General features: G+C 35.9%; 1 protein-coding gene across 3 annotated transcripts in view; it reads left to right on the top strand.

The window, feature by feature from the left end:
- CNBD1 (cyclic nucleotide binding domain containing 1) overlaps nucleotides 1–20,919 on the top strand; it is a 458,767-nt gene that overhangs the window by 394,217 nt on the left and 43,631 nt on the right. For all 3 annotated transcript variants that reach the window (XR_009253278.1, XM_058698491.1, XM_058698492.1), the window contains one exon: nucleotides 20,771–20,838. Coding sequence is in view for 2 of the 3 variants with exons in the window: in XM_058698491.1 (XP_058554474.1) it covers nucleotides 20,771–20,838 (68 nt within the window). In the remaining variant the exon portion in view is untranslated. The remainder of the gene's footprint in view (nucleotides 1–20,770; nucleotides 20,839–20,919) is intronic.

Here is a 20,919-nt window from a genome sequence, read left to right on the forward strand (position 1 = left end):
AGGCAGTAAATCTAAAACAAACTTACAGATTTTACTGCTATAACTTTCAGACCCACCTAGTCTCCTGTGAGGAGAAAATTGTTCCTTTTAGTAGGATATTTTTCCTATGTGTCTGATTGCTACTCTCCAGTGATTAATTCTTTAATTATATCAAACAGTTTTCCTCCTAGAAGTTAAAAATACTAAAATAAAATTATTTATTTCCACTTATTTTTCCATTAGAGTGGACAAGTATGTGTATATGTATATATAAAAATATATTTTATTTTCAGGTCTTGTTTTTAGTTACTTCACTAGTTTAACTTGAGATGGTTCAATAGACAATAGTTATTTTTGTTATTATTGGTGTTTCTTTTATAGATAAAACATGAATCATGGAAATTAATCAGCAAGAATTTTTAAGCAGTTGCCAAATACATGCCAGCCCTAAGGATACCAGGACTAAGGATGCTTGTTTCCTAAGGCCACATCAGCCTTGAGCACCATATATACATGATATGATTTTAAGGTCATGTGAATACTCTTTCTAATTCCCTTTCATGTTCTCCTCAGTATCTTTCACCTCTTCAATCTGTGAATTTTTGTGAAGAAAATTTACTTAATGGGATATGAACTTATTTAGAAGATAGTAGTATGACTTTGTGTTTTAGAGCTTTGGCTTTGGAATGGGTCTGTTATGTTCTAAATGCTGGACCCACACGTACATAATGGGCTCTCTTGGATAATTAATGAAACTCCTTTACACCCCCTGTGCCAAAGATTTAGTCAGATGAGAGGAAGGATATTATTCAAAATATTTAACACTTGGAAGAGCCCAACTCTGAACCATTCAGAAGAACACTGCTCAAAGCAGGATCTTGAAGGATCCCTGATGTGTCAATCCTCACATACCTAGTAGTGAGAGATCATAAGGGAGCAACTGAAGTGCTGCTAGGACACTCAGGGTGCTTTGACAATGATTATTTAACTCAGCTGGTTGGGAAATACTTAACTATTTTAATTGGTTCAACTGAACTGGACCAACCCAGTGACTGTCACAGATACTAAATTATTTATATCAGATCTTTTCCAAATACATTTTTCTAAGGATAACAACAATGATATCAGAAAAGGATAAAAGGAAAGACATAATAGATTGACTGGAAGGGTAAACAGGAATCAAACATGTTATCATAATCAGTGGTCACAGCACCAGCAATATCACCTTATTCAAGTTGTTCCAATGGTAAGATCCTGACTATGTCTTAGTTCCCCTTGTTTATACCTAAGGCTAACTCTCCAGGATTCCCAGAGATTTAGTGACCTACCAATTGCCTTTACACTAAAATCCTTTTTTTTTTTTTTTGTTTAAGTTAACCAGATTTAATTCCTCTGGTTTCTAACTGAGAATACTCATAAATATCTGGTAACAGGACTAGATTACTGGCAGTAATACCTCCTAATATGTAGAATTGATTTGCTGCCATACCCTAACATGTGGAATTAATTTGCTGAAGAATTCTATAATTCTTCATAGAAAATTAATTTTTTTGCTATATTTTGTTAAATTATGGTGTGTTGTATATTCAGAATAAAAGCAACAACTTCAAGGACTTGTCTGGAAAATATCAGGATTTTGCAGTGTGTTCATTGATTCTTATGACCATCATTAAGATTTTTCAGAAAGAGATAAGCTTCAGACTCTCCAAACACAAGAAATAAAGAAAAGGCAGTTTTATAATAAATACTTTTTCCCCCTGTCATTTCATACTCAATTCGACTGGAATAGGGATAATTTGATTCTTTGCATTGATGGAAAATATACTGTAATCCAAATTTAAGCACTGATATACTAAGGCAGAAAGATAGAATTCTCAGAGGATAAGATGAGGTAAAAGATAAATCTGAACTCTTAAGCCTCTTTCACATGCCTCTGGTTAACCCAGTGGTTTCAACTTTGGCTGTACATTGCCTTTTAAAAAATAATGATGCTTTGTCCCTAACCATTGAAATTCTTATTCAATTTAATTTTTCTTAGAAAGTGGTTTGAGCATTGTTTTTGAAAAAGTTCCCTAGATAATTCTTGAAGAATAACTCTTTCTCATTGAAGAAGTCTCTGGAATGTAGCCTGGAGGACAGAATCATATTCCAGGTTTTGATTTATCTCAGTTCGAAGTCATTAATTTGTGAACCAGAGGGTGGTTAGTGCACAAAGGCACGCTGTGAGGAAACAGAAGTTCTCACATTCAAAAACTGTGCATAAATGTGATCTTTGGGTGTTGTTTCTAGCCAATTAAATAAACCTGTAACAAATACATTGTAAGCTTAGAGGTTCTTAAGATAATTATATTGAAATAAAATGTGACTTTAATATTCTGTATTTTTATTCTTCTGACAATTAAATGAAATACTATAACTAAATTACCTAGCGGAGTGCCTCACACAAAGGAGTAACTCACTGGAAGCAAGTGATTATCACCATAAGTACTATTATTATCCTTACCACTCCTTCTACTAACAGTACTTTAACTACTACTACGACTACTACTGACAGCTAGAGACCAGGTGTTTCCTAAATAAATCCAGTGAATCACTCAACAATTTTGAGGTGCTCTTTCTTATATGCTGCAGCACAAATGATTTGTGTAGAGTTTTTTTCTTCCATTTTTTTTAAAAGATTTAAAAACATTTTTTTTAGTAATCTCTACACCCAACATCTCTACACCCTCTACAACCCCAGGGGCAAGAGTTGCATGCTCTACCAACTTGTAGGTACCCTACAAACAATTTATATTTTTAAATATATTTTTATTAGTTTTTTGAGAGAGTGCAAGCGGGGTAGGGGCAGAGAAAGATAGGGACAGAGGATTCAAAGCAGGCTCTGTGCTGACAGGCTGACAGGCTGACAGCAGGGAACCCAATGCAGGGCTCAAATTTCTGAACCTGTGAGATCATGACCTGAGCTGAGGTCAGATACTCAATCGACTGAGCCACCCAGGCACCCCTATTCAGATTTATTTATTTATTTATTTATTTATTTATTTATTTACACTTTTTTAATATAATTTATTGTCAAGTTGTCTAACATACAGTGTGTAAAGTATGATCTTGGTTTTGGGGTAGATTCCTGTGGTTCATCGCTTACATACAACACCCAGGGCTCATCCGAACAAGTGCCTTCCTCAATGCCCATCACTCATTTTCCCCTCTCCTCTACCCCCCCCCCCCCATCCACCCTCAGTTTGTTCTCTGTATTTAAGAGTCTCTTATGGTTTGTCTTCCTCCCTTTCTGTTTGTAACTATTTTTTTCCCTTCCCTTCCCTTCCCCCGTGGTCTTCTGTTAAGTTTCTCAAGATCCACATATGAGTGAAAACATGATATTTTTAAGTATCACTTTGATACTTAAGAAAGAAGTTGTTACCTATTGTTAAGTGCCAATATTCTGCCCTCTTTTCTGGTTCTTTTTTTTTTCTTTTCTTAATGTTTAATTTTTTTGGAGAGAGAGAGAGAGCATGAGCAGGGGAGAGGGGCAGAGGCTGCAGAGGAGAGAGAGAGAGAGAGAGAGAGAGAGAGAGAGAGAGAGACTCAAGCAGGCTCCATGATCAACTCAGAGCCTGACGTGGGACTCCATCCCATGACCCTGGGATCATGACCTGAGCTGAAATCAAGAGTTGGATGCTCAACCAACTGAGCCACCCAGCATCCCTTTTATTGTTCTTGACAAAACTTAATATTAATTCCCATTTCCACCCCCTACTTTCAACATCTTTATTGGCGAGATTTATAGTGTTGAAATTATTTGGCAAGAACTAGTTATTTTTCTTCACACAAATTCTTTGAAATCAATTAATATAACTCATGCTGGCCCTAAAATCCCCAAATTTCTTGCTTAAATGTGTGGTTCTTTTTGTTGATTTAATTTATGCCTTGTTGGGAAAAGTGGGTCTGTAGTATCCACAGTATGTCTGTCTGTGTTTAAGTTTGTATTTATCTGACTGTATTTGGTTGAAAGGTGAAATTGTAAGGTCCTCTTTCCAGTATGTAAGAATATGTAGCAACTGAGGGTGCTGGGGTAGCTCAGTATGTTAAGCATCAAACTTTTGATTTTGGTTCAGTTCATTGTTTGTAGGATCAAGCCCTGCTTTGGGCTCTGCACTGACATCATGGACCTTGCTTGGGATTTTCTCTCTCCCTCTCTTTCTGACACTCCCCTGCTTGCTCTCTGTCCCTCAAAATAAATTAATAAACTTAAAAAAGGAATATGTAGCAAGTACTTGTTATTTGTTTACTATGTAGATCTTTCCTTGTCTACAAACAGGTCATCATTCTTATGTGATCTTTTTCTGTAGGCTTCAATATCTTTCTAACAACTTCTTAAAACATGATTGAGCTAATTTTAAAATGGCATCTTTGCTTCATCTCTGTACATATCTTTGTCTGGGGCTCCACCTGTTCACTCTTGGCAATTGCTTTCATCATAACCAGCCTGAGTTATATCTGGAAAAAGGCAGGAAAGAATTTCTGAGTCATAAAATTTCTATTACACATATCAGCACTGAGTTAAGGAGAAAATAAATCATTTTCATTCATTTAGAAAGCAAACAAATGATTCTGTCTAAAGTTCTACTCGCACAACTTAATACACTCAATGGTTGTTGCACAGAGGAGAGGGAATACATATAACAAAATAAATGCAGAGTTTGGTCTGATAGAGATTTGAGTGTAAATCCAATCTCAAACATTTAGAAACTGTATGATATGTGTAGGCAACTATTTAACCTATATAAGCCCTTGTATTTTTTGTCAATAATATGGTAATAAATTTTACTATGAAATATAATTTTGTAGATTAGAAATAGTGTATTAAAAGTACTTGACACAGGTATATCCACTATCATCACTGTTATTTAACATAATACTGGAGGTTCTAGCCTCAGAAATCAGATAACAAAAAGAAATAAAGGCATCCAAATTAGCAAGGAAGAAGTAAAACTTTCACTATTTACAGATGACACAATTCTCTATGTAGAAAACCCAAAAGACTCCACCAAAAAAATTACTAGAACTGATACATGAATTCAGTCAAGTCTTAGAATATGAAATCAACAAAGAGAAATCTGTTGCATTTCTCTATACCAGTAATGAAGCAGCACAAAGAAATTTCCTTGAAGAAATCAAGGAATCAATCTCATTTACAATTGCTCCCCAAACCACAAGACATCAGGAATAAACCTAAGCAATGAGCTAAAAGATCTGTACTATGAAAACTATAAAACTGATGGTGGCAGTGCCTGGGTTGTTCAGTTGGGTAAGCATCCAACTTTTGATCTTGGTTCAGGTCATGATCTCATGGTTTGTGGCAATAAGCCCTACATTGGGCTCTGTGATGATAACATGGAACCTCCTTGGGACTCTCTCTCTCTTTCTCTCCTTGCCCCTCCCCTGCTTGTGTGCTCTCTCTCTCTCTCTCTCTCTCTCTCTCTCTCTCTCAAATAAATAAACTTAAAAAAACCCACTGATGAGTGAAATTGAAGGTGACACAAAGAAATGGAAAAACAGTTTATGCTCAAGGATTGGAAGAAGAAATATTGTTAAAATGTTGCTATTAACCCAAAACAATCCCCATCAAATACCACCAGCATTTTTCACAGAATTAGAACGAACAATCCTAAAATTTGTATGGAACCACAAAAGGTGCTGAATAGACAAAGAAATCTTGAAAAAGAAAAGCAAGGTGTGCCTAGGTGGCTCAGTTGGTTAAACATCCAAGTCTTGATTTCAGCTCAGGTCATGATCTCACAGTTCGTGAGTTTGATCCCCATGTGAGGCTGTGCACTGACAGAGTGGAGCCTTCTTGGGATTCTCTTTATCCTTCTCTCTCTGCCCCTCCCCGACTCTCTCTCTCTCTCTCTCTCTCTCAAATAAATAAATAAATAAACATTAGGAAAAAAATTAAAAACAAAAAGCTGGACGCATCACAATTTCAAACTTCAAGTAATTTTACAAAGCGATAGTGACCAAGACAATATGGTACTGTCACAAAAACAGACATATAGATCATAGAACAGAATAGAAAACCCAGAAATGGACCCACAAGTATATGGTCAACTTTGACACAGCAAGAAAGAACATTCAATGAGACAAAGACAGTCTTTTAAGCAAATGGTATTGAGAAAACTGGACAGCAAAATGAAAAAGAATGTAAGTGGACTACTTTCTCACACCATACACAAAAATAAACTCAAATGGATGAAAGAGCTAAATGTGAGACAGGACACCATCAAAATCCTAGAGGAGAAGATAGGCAGCAACCTCTTTGACATTGGCCATAGCAACCTCTTATTATATATGTCTCCTGAGGCAAGGGAAACAAACAAACAAAAAAAAAAAACTAGTGGAACTTCATCAAGTTAAAAAGCTTCTGCACTGCAAAGGAAACAATCAACAAAACTAAAAGTAAAAATTTTGGATGGGAGAAGATATTTGCCAATGACATATCTGATAAAGGGTTAGTATCCAAAATATATACTTACACAACTCAACCTTCAAAAAAAAAAAATAATACAATTTAAAATGTACAGAAGACATGAATAGACGTTTCTCCAAATTTCATGCAGATGGCCAACAGACATGAAAAGATGCTAAACATCACTCATCATCAGAAATACAAATCAGGGGTGCCTGGGTAGCTCAGTCGGTTGAGCGACTTTGGTTCAGGTGACGATCTCGCGGTTTTTAAGTTTGAGCCCTCCCATCGAGCTCTGTGCTAACAACTTGGAGCCTGGAGCCTGCTTTGGATTCTGTGTCTCCTTCTCTCTCTGCCCATCCCCCACTTGTGCTCTGTCTCTGTCTCTCAAAAATAAATAAAATGTAAAAAAAATTAAAAAAATTAGAAATACAAATAAAAACTTCAATGAAATGTCACTTCATACCTGTCAGAATGGCTAGACTTAACAACACCGGAAAAAACTGGTGTTGATGAGGATATGGAGAAAGGGGAACCCTCTTATACTTTTGGTGGGTGCAAATGCAAACTGCTGCAGCCACTCTGGAAAACAGTATGGAGGTGCCTCAAAAGTTAAAAATAGAACCATTCCATGACCCAGCAATTGTATTATTAGATAATTATCCAAAGGAAACAAATATATTGATTTGAAGGGATATATGCATCCTGATGCTTATAGCAGCATTATCAACAATAGCCAAATTATGGAATGAGCCAAAATGTCCATTGACTGAGGAATGGATAAAGAAGGTGTGGTATACATATCTACAATGGAATATTACTCAGCCATCAAAAAGAACGAAATTTTGCTAGTTATAAAGAAATGGGTGGACCTAGAGAGTATTATACTAAGCAAAGAAGTCAGTCAGAGAAGACAAATACTACATGATTTCACTCACATGTGGAATTTTCATCTTATTTTAAGTATTTTAATTACTTACACTAGAACAATGAGTAATTAATAAGTAAAAAGAAATTAATTACTTACACTAAAATGTGAGCTATCCAAGGTCAGAGAGTTTATTTTATTTACTGTTATTTCTGGTATACAATTGAAACTAATATGTTTACTGAATGAATAAACAGAATTCCATTTTTAACTTACAATTAACTAAAAATACAAAGTCTTTTCCATTATGTAGCTATGCTCAGATATTTTATTTTATTTTTCTTACATTTATTTATTTTATTTTTGGGAGACAGAGAGAGAGCACAAATGGTAGAGGGGCACAGAGAGGGGGACACAGAATCCAAAGCAGGCTCCAGGCTCTGAGCTGTCAGCACAGAGCCCGACGGGGGCTTGAACTCACAAACTGTGAGATCATGACCTGAGCCAAAGTCGGACGCTCAACTGATGGAGCCACCCAGGAGCCCCAACGTTCAGATATTTTATAAGGAGGATTAGCCTAGGTATATCTATTATATATTTATTTCATTCACACAAATATTTCAAAACTCACTTTACAAAATCCTCACAAACACAGTGCTATTGCCAAAAGTTGTTGATCCATAGGCAACCAAATAAGCTGTTCTTTAGAAATATGTTAAAAATCACTCAGTTAAGTAATAAGCCACTTATCAAAAGTAAATTTATTGGAGGTTTTAAAATTTTTTTTAATGTTTATTTATTTTTCAGAGAGAGAGCATGAGTGGGGGAAGAATAGAGAAAGAGGGGGAGACACAGAATCTGGAGCAGGTTCCAGGCTCTGAGCTGTCAGCAGAGTGAGACTTGGGGCTTGAACCCATAAGCTATGAGATCATGACCTGAGCTGAAGTCGGACACTTAACCCACTGAGCCACCCAGGCACCCCAATTTATTAGAGTTTTATGGATAGGTAATTATTGATAATTTTTTTCTGACATAAGGCATCTGTTCTTTTTCATTTTATTTTTTATCTATTTTTTTTAAGTCTGAGCTTAACCAACTGAGCCACCCAGACACCTCTTACCCATTTCTATAATAGCTGTAATATAGTAATAACTATTTTCGGAATTCCCGCCAAGTTTTGTGTACTGAAATATTCCCTGCAAATTAGTTGAATTTTCCATTAATAAATAGCAGTGATGTAAAAAATACTGTCTTAATGACATTAAAAATATTGTTTTCCATAAGTACTAAGATTAGTGGCCACAAAGTGAATAAAACCCTGAAAATATTGTTTAAATAATATGCAAAAACATAGTTTTAAAAACATATGGTTTTGATTGCATAGGAGAAAGATTTGATGTAATTTTTTAAAATTTCTTTCATTATTGCAACTAAATGAAATTTTATATGGATTACTTTCACATTCATTAGTGCTTTGGGCACAAATCCACTGGATTGCTCTTTCCTGCTAATCAGAGATGACTTCAGTATCTTAGATTTATGGACTACCAAAAAATTCAGGAAAAATTTAAATAACCTGAGAAGTTTTCCTAGCTTAAATTGAGATGATCTTATACTTTATTTTGTCCTTTTAGGCAAATTGGGAAAATAACATTCATAGATATTTTAAGCATATTTTCTAGTTTTGCAGGGAAATAATTACATATAGATATATATCATGATGTTCTAATTGACATATATTGTGTAATTATTACCACAATATGTTTAGTTAATATCCATAATGCCATATAACTATAAACAAAAGAAAAAACCCTTGTCTTTGTGATGAGAATTCTTAGGATTTACTCTTAACAACTTTCCTTTATATCATATAGCAGTGTTAACATCATGTTGTATATTAGATCCCTAGTACTTATTTATCTTATGACTAGAAGTTTGTACCTTTTGATACCTCCTCCTCTAACCCTCACCTCTGATTACTACAAATCTGATCTCTTTTTCTGTAAGTTTTTTTTGATTCTGCATATAAGTGAGATCATACAATATTTGTCTTTCTCTGTATGACTTATTTCACTTAACATAATGCCTGCAAGTTTCATCCATGTTGTCACAAATGGTAAGATTTCCTCATTTTTAATGGCTGCACGATTCTCTGTTGGATGTATAAAATGTGTGAATGTGTGTATGGGTGTGTATCACAACTTCTTTATCCATTCATCCATGTCTTGGCTATTATAAATAATGTTTCTATGAACATGGGGTGCAGATATCTTTTTTAGTTAGTGTCTTCAGTTTCTTTGGATATATTTTTAGAAATGAAATTTCTGGATCACATGTTAGTTCTATTTTTACTTTAAATATTGTTTTAAATGTCTATTTATTTATTTTAAGAGAGAGTGTGTGATTGGGGGAAGGGCAGAAAGAGAGGGAAAGAGAGAATCCCAAGCACCCTTCACACAGACAGTTCAGCGTGAAGCCTGACACGGGGCTTGAGCTCACAAACCCTGAGATCATGACCTGAGCCAAAATCAAGAGTCAAATGCTTAACTGACTGATCCACCCAGGTGCCCCTGTATTTTTACCTTTTTGAGAAACCTCTATATTGTTTTCCGTAATGGCTGTACCAATTTACAATCCCACCAACAATGTACAAGAGATCTTTTTTGTCCTCATCCCACCAGCATTTGTTACCTCTTGTCTTCTTGATGATGGCTACTCTTAGTAGGTGTGAGGTGATATCTCATTGTGGTTTTAATTTTTACTTCCTTAATGACTAGTGATGTTATACATCTTTCATAGATGTCAGCCATTTGTATATTTTTTGAAAAATTTCTATTCAGATCTTTTGCCCATTTTTAAAATTGAATTATTTGGGTTTTTTTGCCATTGAGTTGTAGAAGTGTGTTGTATATTTCAGATATTAACCTCTTCTCAAATATATGGTTGACAAATATTATTTACCATTCTGCAGATTCTCTTCTCACTTTGTTGATGGTTACACTCTTGTGCAGAAGGTTTTTATTCTGATGTACTCACATTTATTTTTAATTTAGTTTCTTGCTTTAGGCATAATTTCTTAAAAAACTCATTACCAAGACCCAAATCAAGGAGACTGTTTCTATATTTCTCTAGGAGTTTCATGGCTTCAGGTCCTACATTTAAGTATTTAATCCATTTTGAGTTATTTTTTCTGAGTGGTGTAAGATAGGCCTCAAGTTTTATTCTCTTATATATGAATATCCAGTTTCCCCAGAACCATTTATTAAAGAGACTGTCTTTTCTCCACTGAGTATTTTTGACTCCCTTGTCAAATATTACTTGATCATACATGCCTGAGTTTATTTCTGAGTTCTCAATTCTGTTCCAGTGGTCTATTTGTCTGTTTTTATACCAGTACCATATTGTTTTAATTATTACAGCTTTAGAGTATAGTTTTAAAAAAGAAAGTCTGATGCTTCTTGCTTTGTTCTTCTTAGGATTTCTTTGGCTCTTTGGTTTCTTTCTTTCTTTTTCTTTTTGTTTTTTTTTTTTTTTTTGCAGTTTCATGTAAATTTTAGGAGTACTTTCTTTCCTTTTTTGGTAACGAATACTATTTCAATCCTGAAGAGGATTACATTGAATCTGTAGGTGGCTTTGGTAGTATTTACATTTAAACAATATTAATTATTACAATGTATGAATAATACAGGGTATTTTTTCATTTATTTGTGTCTTCTTTAATTCTTTCTTTAAAATCTTGTAGTTTTCATAGTAAAGATCTTTCACTTCATTGGTAAAATTTATTCTTAAATATTTCATTGTTTTTGATGGTATTGTAATGGGATCAATTTCTTTATTTCCTTTTCAAAAAATTTGTTGTTAGTGTATAGAAGCACTACTGATTATTTGTATGTTAATTTTTTATCCTGCAACTTTCTGAATGTTGATTAATTCTAACAGTTTTTTGGTTGATTTTTTTTGGATATTCTGTATATAAAATCATTTCAGTATGTTAACTAATTGGAATTAAAATAAACACTTAACATAAAAAATCCTAAAATAGTGAAATAAAATCATGTCATCTGCAAATAGTGATTTTATTTCTTTCTGTTCAATTCTGATGACTTTTATTTATTTTTCTTGCCTGATTGTTCTAGCTAGAGCTTCTAGTACTATGTTGAATCCAAGTGGTGAGAGTGGGCACTTTTGTTTCTGACCTTAGAGGAAAAGATTTTGACCTTTCATCATTGAGTATGAGGTTAGCTGTGGGCTTCTTATAATGACCTTTATTATGTTGAGATATGTTCCTTCTATGCCTAATTTGTTAGGTATTTTTTTAATCATGAATAGAGGTTACATTATGCCACATACTTTTTTCTGCATCTGTTTAGAGAATTATACGGTTCTTTTCTTTCATTCAATTAATGTGAAGTATCACATTGTTTGTGTATGTTGAAACATCTTTGCATCCACATAAGTTCCACTTAATCATGATGAATGGTCTTTTTATTGTGCTACTGAAATCAGTTTCCTAGTATTTTATTGAGCATATTTGCATCTATATTTATCAGGGATATTGACCTATAGTTCTCTTTTCTGGTAATGTCCTTATCTGGCTTTGGTATCAGGATACTGCAGGCATCATAAAATGAGTTTGGAAGTGTCCTTTTCTCTCTCTGTCTCTCTCTCTCTTTCTCTCTTTTTAATAGTTTGAGAAGTATTGGTTTTACTTCTTTAAATGTTTGGTCAATTTCATCAGTACAGCCATCTGGCCCTGGATTTTTCTTCACTGGGATATTTTCTTCACTGGGATATTTCTCCTTATCAGTATATGTGCTATCTATCTATAAGGAAAGAGAAATAGAACATATGCTATTTAGATATGAGAAAGGTGAAAACACTACAGGTGCAGACATTTAAAACCATAAAAGGCTATTATGAATCACTACATGCCAATAAACTTGAGTATTTAGGTAAAATGGACAATTGCCTGGAAAAGCAAAACCTTAGAAAATTTTCGCAAAATGGAGTGCCTGGCTGGCTTAGTCAGTAGAGCATGCAACTCTTGATTTCAGAGTCATGAGTTCAAGCCTTTGTTGGGCATACAGCCAAACAGAAAAAATAAAGAAAAAAAAAAGAGAAAATCTTCACAAAAGAAACAGAAAATGTAAATAATTTTGTGTCTGTTAAAGAAACTGAATACATAATTTAAAATCTTCCCATAAAGGCCCATTTTGTTTGGTAATCTGTGAATTCTACCAATTATTTAAGAAGACATATGTCAATCTTAACAAGATTACTCTTAACGCTTCTAAAGAGTAGAAGAAAAACAGTCTTAAACTTTTTAAATTAGCCTTTAAAACATCTCAAAACATTACAAGAAGAAAATCACTGGCCAATTTCAAAAATAAACAATATGCAAAATTGTAATAATATATTAGTATACTGAATCCAGAAATATATACAAATGGCTATTTATCACAACAAAGTTGGGTTTATTCCAGAAATGTAAGGTTAGTGTAACATTAAAGAGTGTATCAATATATTTCACTACATTTTCAGAATAAATGAAAAGCATCCTATAATCATTTTTTTCAGAAACCCTTATTTTTTTTCAATTTTTTGTTCATTGGACTCAGTCCCAGTACCATTTCTATAACAATTCCTGAGGTTTCAGAGCTTCATGTAAGCACTATAATAAAAATATGTCAACTCTTGAAGGCATTCTTCTTCAGAAAAACCTGCTAACAGCAGGGCCCTTTGAATCACATCCTGTAGATCAATCTGACATTACTTTTTTAGCTGTCCTTCCTGAGATCTCTCTGAAGCCTCAAAAAAAAAAAAAAAAAAAAGGAAACAATAATTATTTTATGGCCATCATAATTACTGAAATGGAATCACATGGCATTTCTGCATACACCTTTGCAAAAGTGTGCTTTTTTGCTTGTTAAAACATTGTTAGAAAAGGAGTGAAAATTCTGTATGTCAGAATCGAGTGCAATTCACAGATGGCATCTTCCCACTTTTAATTCTTGTCTGAGCAGTTAATGGAGGTAAAGAGAGGCAACTCAGTCCCAAAAGTTGGCTTATGAATGACCACTCACTCCCAGACTACTTTTATTTGCTATTACAACTACAACTTAAAATTTATGATAATGCTATAGGCACATCAAAAACTGCTTCCTAGGAGAGGGAAGATGGCGGCATAGGAGGACGCTGGGCTCACCGCGCGTCCTGCTGATCACTTAGATTCCACCTACACCTGCCTAAAGAACCCAGAAAACCGCCAGAGGATTAGCAGAACGGAGTCTCCGGAGCCAAGCGCAGACGAGAGGCCCACGGAAGAGGGTAGGAAGGGCGGCGAGGCCGTGCGCGCTCCACGGACTGGCGGGAGGGAGCCGGGGCAGAGGGGCGGCCCGCCGGCCAAGCAGAGCCCCCGAGTCTGGCTGGCAAAAGCGGAGGGGCCAGACGGAGTGTGTTCCGACAGCAAGGGCGACTTAGCGTCTGGGAGGTCATAAGTTAACAGCTCTGCTCAGAAAGCGGGAAGGCTGGAGGACAAAGGGAGGGAGAGTTGCTGAGCCCCCTGACGACAGAGCTCAGCTTGGCAGGGAACAAAGGCGCTCACCAGCGCCATCTCCCCCGCCCATCCCCCAGCCAAAATCCCAAAGGGAACCAGTTCCTGCCAGGGAACTTGCTCGCTCCGCGCAAACACCCAACTCTGTGCTTCTGCGGAGCCAAACCTCCTGCAGCGGATCTGACTCCCTCCAGCTGCCACAGGGCCCCTCCTGAAGTGGATCACCTAAGGAGAAGCGAGCTAAGCCTGCCCCTCCTGCCCGCGTGCACCTTGCCTACCCACCCCAGCTAATACGCCAGCTCCCCAGCACCACAAGCCTGGCAGTGTGCAAGTAGCCCAGACAGGCCACGCCACCCCACAGTGAATCCTGCCCCTAGGAGAGGGGAAGAGAAAGCACACACCAGTCTGACTGTGGCCCCAGTGGTGGGCTGGGGGCAGACATCAGGTCTGACTGCGGCCCCGCCCACCAACTCCAGTTATACACCACAGCACAGGGGAAGTGCCCTGCAGGTCCTCACCACTCCAGGGACCATCCAAAATGACCAAACGGAAGAATTCCCCTCAGAAGAATCTCCAGGAAATAACAACAGCTAATGAACTGATCAAAAAGGATTTAAATAATATAACAGAAAGTGAATTTAGAATAATAGTCATAAAATTAATCGCTGGGCTTGAAAACAGTATAGAGGACAGCAGAGAATCTCTTGCTACAGAGATCAAGGGACTAAGGAACAGTCACGAGGAGCTGAAAAACGCTTTAAACGAAATGCAAAACAAAATGGAAACTACGACTGCTCGGCTTAAAGAGACAGAGGAGAGAATAGGTGAACTAGAAGATAAAGTTATGGAAAAAGAGGAAGCTGAGAGAAAGAGAGATAAAAAAATCCAGGAGTATGAAGGGAAAATTAGAGAAATAAGTGATACACTAAAAAGAAATAATCTACGCATAATTGGTATCCCAGAGGAGGAAGAGAGAGGGAAAGGTGCTGAAGGGGTACTTGAAGAAATTATAGCTGAGAACTTCCCTGAACTGGGGAAGGAAAAAGGCATTGAAATCCAAGAGGCACAGAGAACTCCTTTCAGACGTAACTTGAATCGATCTTCTGCACGACATATCATAGTGAAACTGGCAAAATACAAGGATAAAGAGAAAATTCTGAAAGCAGCAAGGGATAAACGTGCCCTCACATATAAAGGGAGACCTATAAGACTCGTGACTGATTTCTCTTTTGAAACTTGGCAGGCCAGAAAGGCTTGGCACGAGATCTTCAGTGTGCTAAACAGAAAAAATATGCAGCCGAGAATCCTTTATCCAGCAAGTCTGTCATTTAGAATAGAAGGAGAGATAAAGGTCTTCCCAAACAAACAAAAACTGAAGGAATTTGTCACCACTAAACCAGCCCTACAAGAGATCCTAAGGGGCATCCTGTGAGACAAAGTACCAGAGACATCACTACAAGCCTAAAACATACAGACATCACAATGACTCTAAACCCGTATCTTTCTGTAATAACACTGAATGTAAATGGATTAAATGCGCCAACCAAAAGACATAGGGTATCAGAATGGATAAAAAAACAAGACCCATCTATTTGCTGTCTACAAGAGACTCATTTTAGATCTGAGGACACCTTTAGATTGAGAGTGAGGAGCTGGAGAACTGTTTATCATGCTACTGGAATCCAAAAGAAAGCTGGAGTAGCCATACTTATATCAGACAAACTAGACTTTAAATTAAAGGCTGTAACAAGAGATGAAGAAGGGCATTATATAATAATTACAGGGTCTATCCATCAGGAAGAGCTAACAATTATAAATGTCTATGCGCCGAATACCAGAGCCCCCAAATATATAAAACAATTACTCATAAACATAAGCAACCTTATTGATAAGAATGTGGTCATTGCAGGGGACTTTAACACCCCACTTACAGAAATGGATAGATCATCTAGACACACGGTCAATAAAGAAACAAGGGCCCTGAATGATACATTGGATCAGATGGACTTGACAGATATATTTAGAACTCTGCATCCCAAAGCAACAGAATATACTTTCTTCTCGAGTGCACATGGAACATTCTCCAAGATAGATCATATACTGGGTCACAAAACAGCCCTTCATAAGTTTACAAGAATTGAAATTATACCATGCATACTTTCAGACCACAATGCTATGAAGCTTGAAATCAACCACAGGAAAAAGTCTGGAAAACCTCCAAAAGCATGGAGGTTAAAGAACACCCTACTAACGAATGAGTGGGTCAACCAGGCAATTAGAGAAGAAATTAAAAAATATATGGAAACAAACGAAAATGAAAATACAACAATCCAAACGCTTTGGGACGCAGGGAAGGCAGTCCTGAGAGGAAAATACATTGCAATCCAGGCCTATCTCAAGAAACAAGAAAAATCCCAAATACAAAATCTAACAGCACACCTAAAGGAAATAGAAGCAGAACAGCAAAGGCAGCCTAAACCCAGCAAAGAAGAGAAATAATAAAGATCAGAGCAGAAATAAACAATATAGAATCTAAAAAAACTGTAGAGCAGATCAACGAAACCAAGAGTTGGTTTTTTGAAAAAATAAACAAAATTGACAAACCTCTAGCCAGGCTTCTCAAAAAGAAAAGGGAGATGACCCAAATAGATAAAATCATGAATGAAAATGGAATTATTACAACCAATCCCTCAGAGATACAAACAATTATTAGGGAATACTATGAAAAATTATATGCCAACAAATTGGACAACCTGGAAGAAATGGACAAATTCCTAAACACCCACACGCTTCCAAAACTCAATCAGGAGGAAATAGAAAGCTTGAACAGACCCATAACCAGCGAAGAAATTGAATTGGTTACCAAAAATCTCCCAAAAAATAAGAGTCCAGGACCAGATGGCTTCCCAGGGGAGTTCTACCAGACATTTAAAGCAGAAATAATACCTATCCTTCTCAAGCTATTCCAAGAAATAGAAAGGGAAGGAAAACTTCCAGACTCATTCTATGAAGCCAGTATTAGTTTGATTCCTAAACCAGACAGAGACCCAGTAAAAAGAACTACAGGCCAATATCCCTGATGAATATGGATGCAAAAATTCTCAATAAGATACTAGCAAATCGAATTCAACGGCATATAAAAAGAATTATTCACCATGATCAAGTGGGATTCATTCCTGGGATGCAGGGCTGGTTCAACATTCGCAAATCAATCAACGTGATACATCACATTAACAAAAAAAAAGAGAAGAACCATATGATCCTGTCAATCGATGCAGAAAAGGCCTTTGACAAAATCCAGCACCCTTTCTTAATAAAAACCCTTGAGAAAGTCAGGATAGAAGGAACATACTTAAAGATCATAAAAGCCATTTATGAAAAGCCCACAGCTAACATCATCCTCAACGGGGAAAAACTGAGAGCTTTTTCCCTGAGATCAGGAACACGACAGGGATGTCCACTCTCACCGCTGTTGTTTAACGTAGTGCTGGAAGTTCTAGCATCAGCAATCAGACAACAAAAGGAAAACAAAGGCATCAAAATTGGCAAAGATGAAGTTAGGCTTTTGCTTTTTGCAGATGACATGATATTATACATGGAAAATCCAATAGACTCCACCAAAAGTCTGCTAGAACTGATACATGAATTCAGCAAAGTTGCAGGATACAAAATCAATGTACAGAAATCAGCTGCATTCTTATACACTAACAAGGAAGCAACAGAAAGACAAATAAAGAAACTGATCCCATTCACAATTGCACCAAGAAGCATAAAATACCTAGGAATAAATCTAACCAAAGATGTAAAAGATCTGTATGCTGAAAACTATAGAAAGCTTATGAAGGAAATTGAAGAAGATATAAAGAAATGGAAAGACATTCCCTACTCATGGATTGGAAGAATAAATATTGTCAAAATGTCAATACTACCCAAAGCTATCTACACATTCAATGCAATCCCAATCAAAATGGCACCAGCATTCTTCTCGAAACTAGGACAAGCCATCCTAAAATTCATATGGAACCACAAAAGGCCCCGAATAGCCAAAGTAATTTTGAAGAAGAAGACCAAAGCAGGAGGCATCACAATCCCAGACTTTAGCCTCTACTACAAAGCTGTCATCATCAAGACAGCATGGTATTGGCACAAAAACAGACACATAGACCAATGGAATAGAATAGAAACCCCAGAACTAGACCCACAAACGTATGGCCAACTCATCTTTGACAAAGCAGGAAAGAACATCCAATGGAAAAAAGACAGTCTCTTTAACAAATGGTGCTGGGAGAACTGGACAGCAACATGCAGAAAGTTGAAACTAGACCACTTTCTCACACCATTCACAAAAATAAACTCAAAATGGATAAAGGACCTGAATGTGAGACAGGAAACCATCAAAACCCTAGAGGAGAAAGCAGGAAAAGACCTCTCTGACCTCAGCTGTAGCAATCTCTTACTCGACACATCCCCAAAGGCAAGGGAATTAAAAGCAAAAGTGAATTACTGGGACCTTATGAAGATAAAAAGCTTCTGCACAGCAAAGGAAACAACCAACAAAACTAAAAGGCAACCAACGGAATGGGAAAAGATATTTGCAAATGACATATCAGACAAAGGGCTAGTATCCAAAATCTATAAAGAGCTCACCAAACTCCACACCCGAAAAACAACTAACCCAGTGAAGAAATGGGCAGAAAACATGAAATTCTAAATTATCAAATGCAACATCATTATCTGGGCAACCTAAGGATGGTGTTTAAAAAAACATGAATATTAATGCTAACATCTATTACAACAATGATGTTCCTATACTTTTATACCCATAAAACTGAGGAAAAATCCATACAGTTCTGTGATGTGTTTTCTGTTAATGAAAAACAAAAGTGGAAACTATATCTGTGACTTAAAATGAGGTCATTATCCATTTTCTACCTTTTTTTTTGAGATAGACAAACTTTGGCTAAAATCTTGGCAATGTCACTTGCTTAATTTTTCTGAGGCCTCAATTTCTCATTTGTGAAATTGTTGCAAGAATACCTATCTTGTAGAAATTATGTGAGAATTGCACAAAATAACATGAAATTTGTCTGGTGGTGTCTAGCATTTAATATGCTCAATCAACTTGGAGTTTCCTTGGCTTCTTATACCAATTTCATTTCTGTTTCCCACTCACAGACCCAGAAAAAAGAGCTCCTTAATCAGTCTCTTTTAATTGATGTATCAAATTAGGGATGTATCCTTAATTGATGTGAACAAATTTATAGGTTGGGACAAGCCAATTATCTTTTCTCAATAAATGAACTCTGTCATAAGTACTGGGTCAACTGGTAGTTTCCTGAATTATAAGATTATGTCAAGTTGATTTCGGGGCCTCTCATATTAATGTTATATAAAATGAGGCAGTGAAGAGTTGGACAGATACTTTAAGGGGAAGCAAATGCAACAGTATGAGAAGGATTGCATAGTTTTCAATGTACAAAGCTAGCATCCTTGTTTCCTAATATTTCTTATCCCATATTTAGTGTTTCATTATGCCATGTTGTCACTCTACTCTTTTTATTTTGTATGCCCTTTTCAAGTATATACTTTTTTAGTTTAGCTAACTTAAATGTGTTCTAATATTACAGTCAAATGAATTTGAGTTATTAACTACTCCAGTGTTTTTTTAAATTCTGTTACTTAGAGCAACTTTTATTTTTCAAGATAGTAAGTTAACATCATGATTTTAATTAGTAATTGATTTTTAAGTCAACTATAAAATTGGCTAATAGGTTTGCTGATATTACATAGTGTGTTTTGACACTGACCTCTTTACCTTAAAAATATTGGTAGATTCATCATATATTCCAATATTGAAGAAGACAGATATTATAAAGACTACATAAAACTAAGGAGGAAAAATGATCAAAAAGTTTGTCCAATAGTTAATTGAATGGATTGCACATGAAATATCATGGTTCCAATTTTTAGTACATATTAATATTAATGAATATATTATTTAGGATGCTTTTGGCACGAGTTGAAAAAGACACCTAATTAAAAGGATAAAGTTATTTATTATGTAAGAAGAGGCAAACTGTCCAATGATGTCAGCAAAGATTCTCTGTCTGTTCACTGTGCTATCCTCAATGTGTGGGCTGTTGCCCATAGTCTTGTCTTTTCATGCATCCAGAATGCTGCTGCAGGCTCTGTGATCCAATACAGCTTTGTCCAGAACATAACAGGCAGTTGCCCACTGCAGACTGTTTTTAAATCCTGGAATTTAGATTTCCCCAAAAGTCTCCCAGCACACTATCTCTTAAATCCCATTGGTTAAATTTCTGGTATGCTCACTCTATTGTCCAAGAACAACTATAAATAATTCCTCTTTATTCTCAAATGTTTTCCCATTTGGATGATAAATTATCATTATGTTTGTCCACATGCCTATGCCTTAGGAGAATGAGATTCTAGGAGCATGAAAAAGCAAATAATCTAGTGTTTTTAGCTTCTCATAAAGTGTTTTGGCAAGGGATAATGTAATGGCTTTGGGGTAGTCAACCAATAATCTTACAGACATGAAATTACATGTGGCATTGTAATAACAAAGAGACACTGATATTACATATCTGTAATAACATGTCTGCCACATTTTAAGTATAGAACACTTTCTAATTTCTGATTATGAAGTTAGACATTGTACAAATTAGATTAATTTTTGCTAAAATTCTCTGTGATGATCAGAGTATCCGTGAATGTGAATTTAGGAAAAAGTACAAATGAGTAGTCAATTTTATTATTAGGGGAAATCCAATTTGGTCTTCCATATAAAAATATTGATAAATATTAACAACTTTTCCACTCTTTGTTTATTTTTTTACTACTTTTGAGTACATTCTAAATATTTTCTTTGGTTTTCCTTTAGAATTAGACCCAGTGACCAAGCAACTTATGCTCCATACAGCTAAACCAACTTTTGGTCATCTGAAAGATGTAAGTAAAATGATCAACTTATAATAAATATCATTATCCATAGTAATTAAATGCAAGCATCTATTATATTTTAATGTTCGG

The sequence above is a fragment of the Neofelis nebulosa genome, chromosome 14 (genome assembly GCF_028018385.1).
Source record: "Neofelis nebulosa isolate mNeoNeb1 chromosome 14, mNeoNeb1.pri, whole genome shotgun sequence".
NCBI classification, from domain to species: Eukaryota; Metazoa; Chordata; class Mammalia; order Carnivora; family Felidae; genus Neofelis; species Neofelis nebulosa.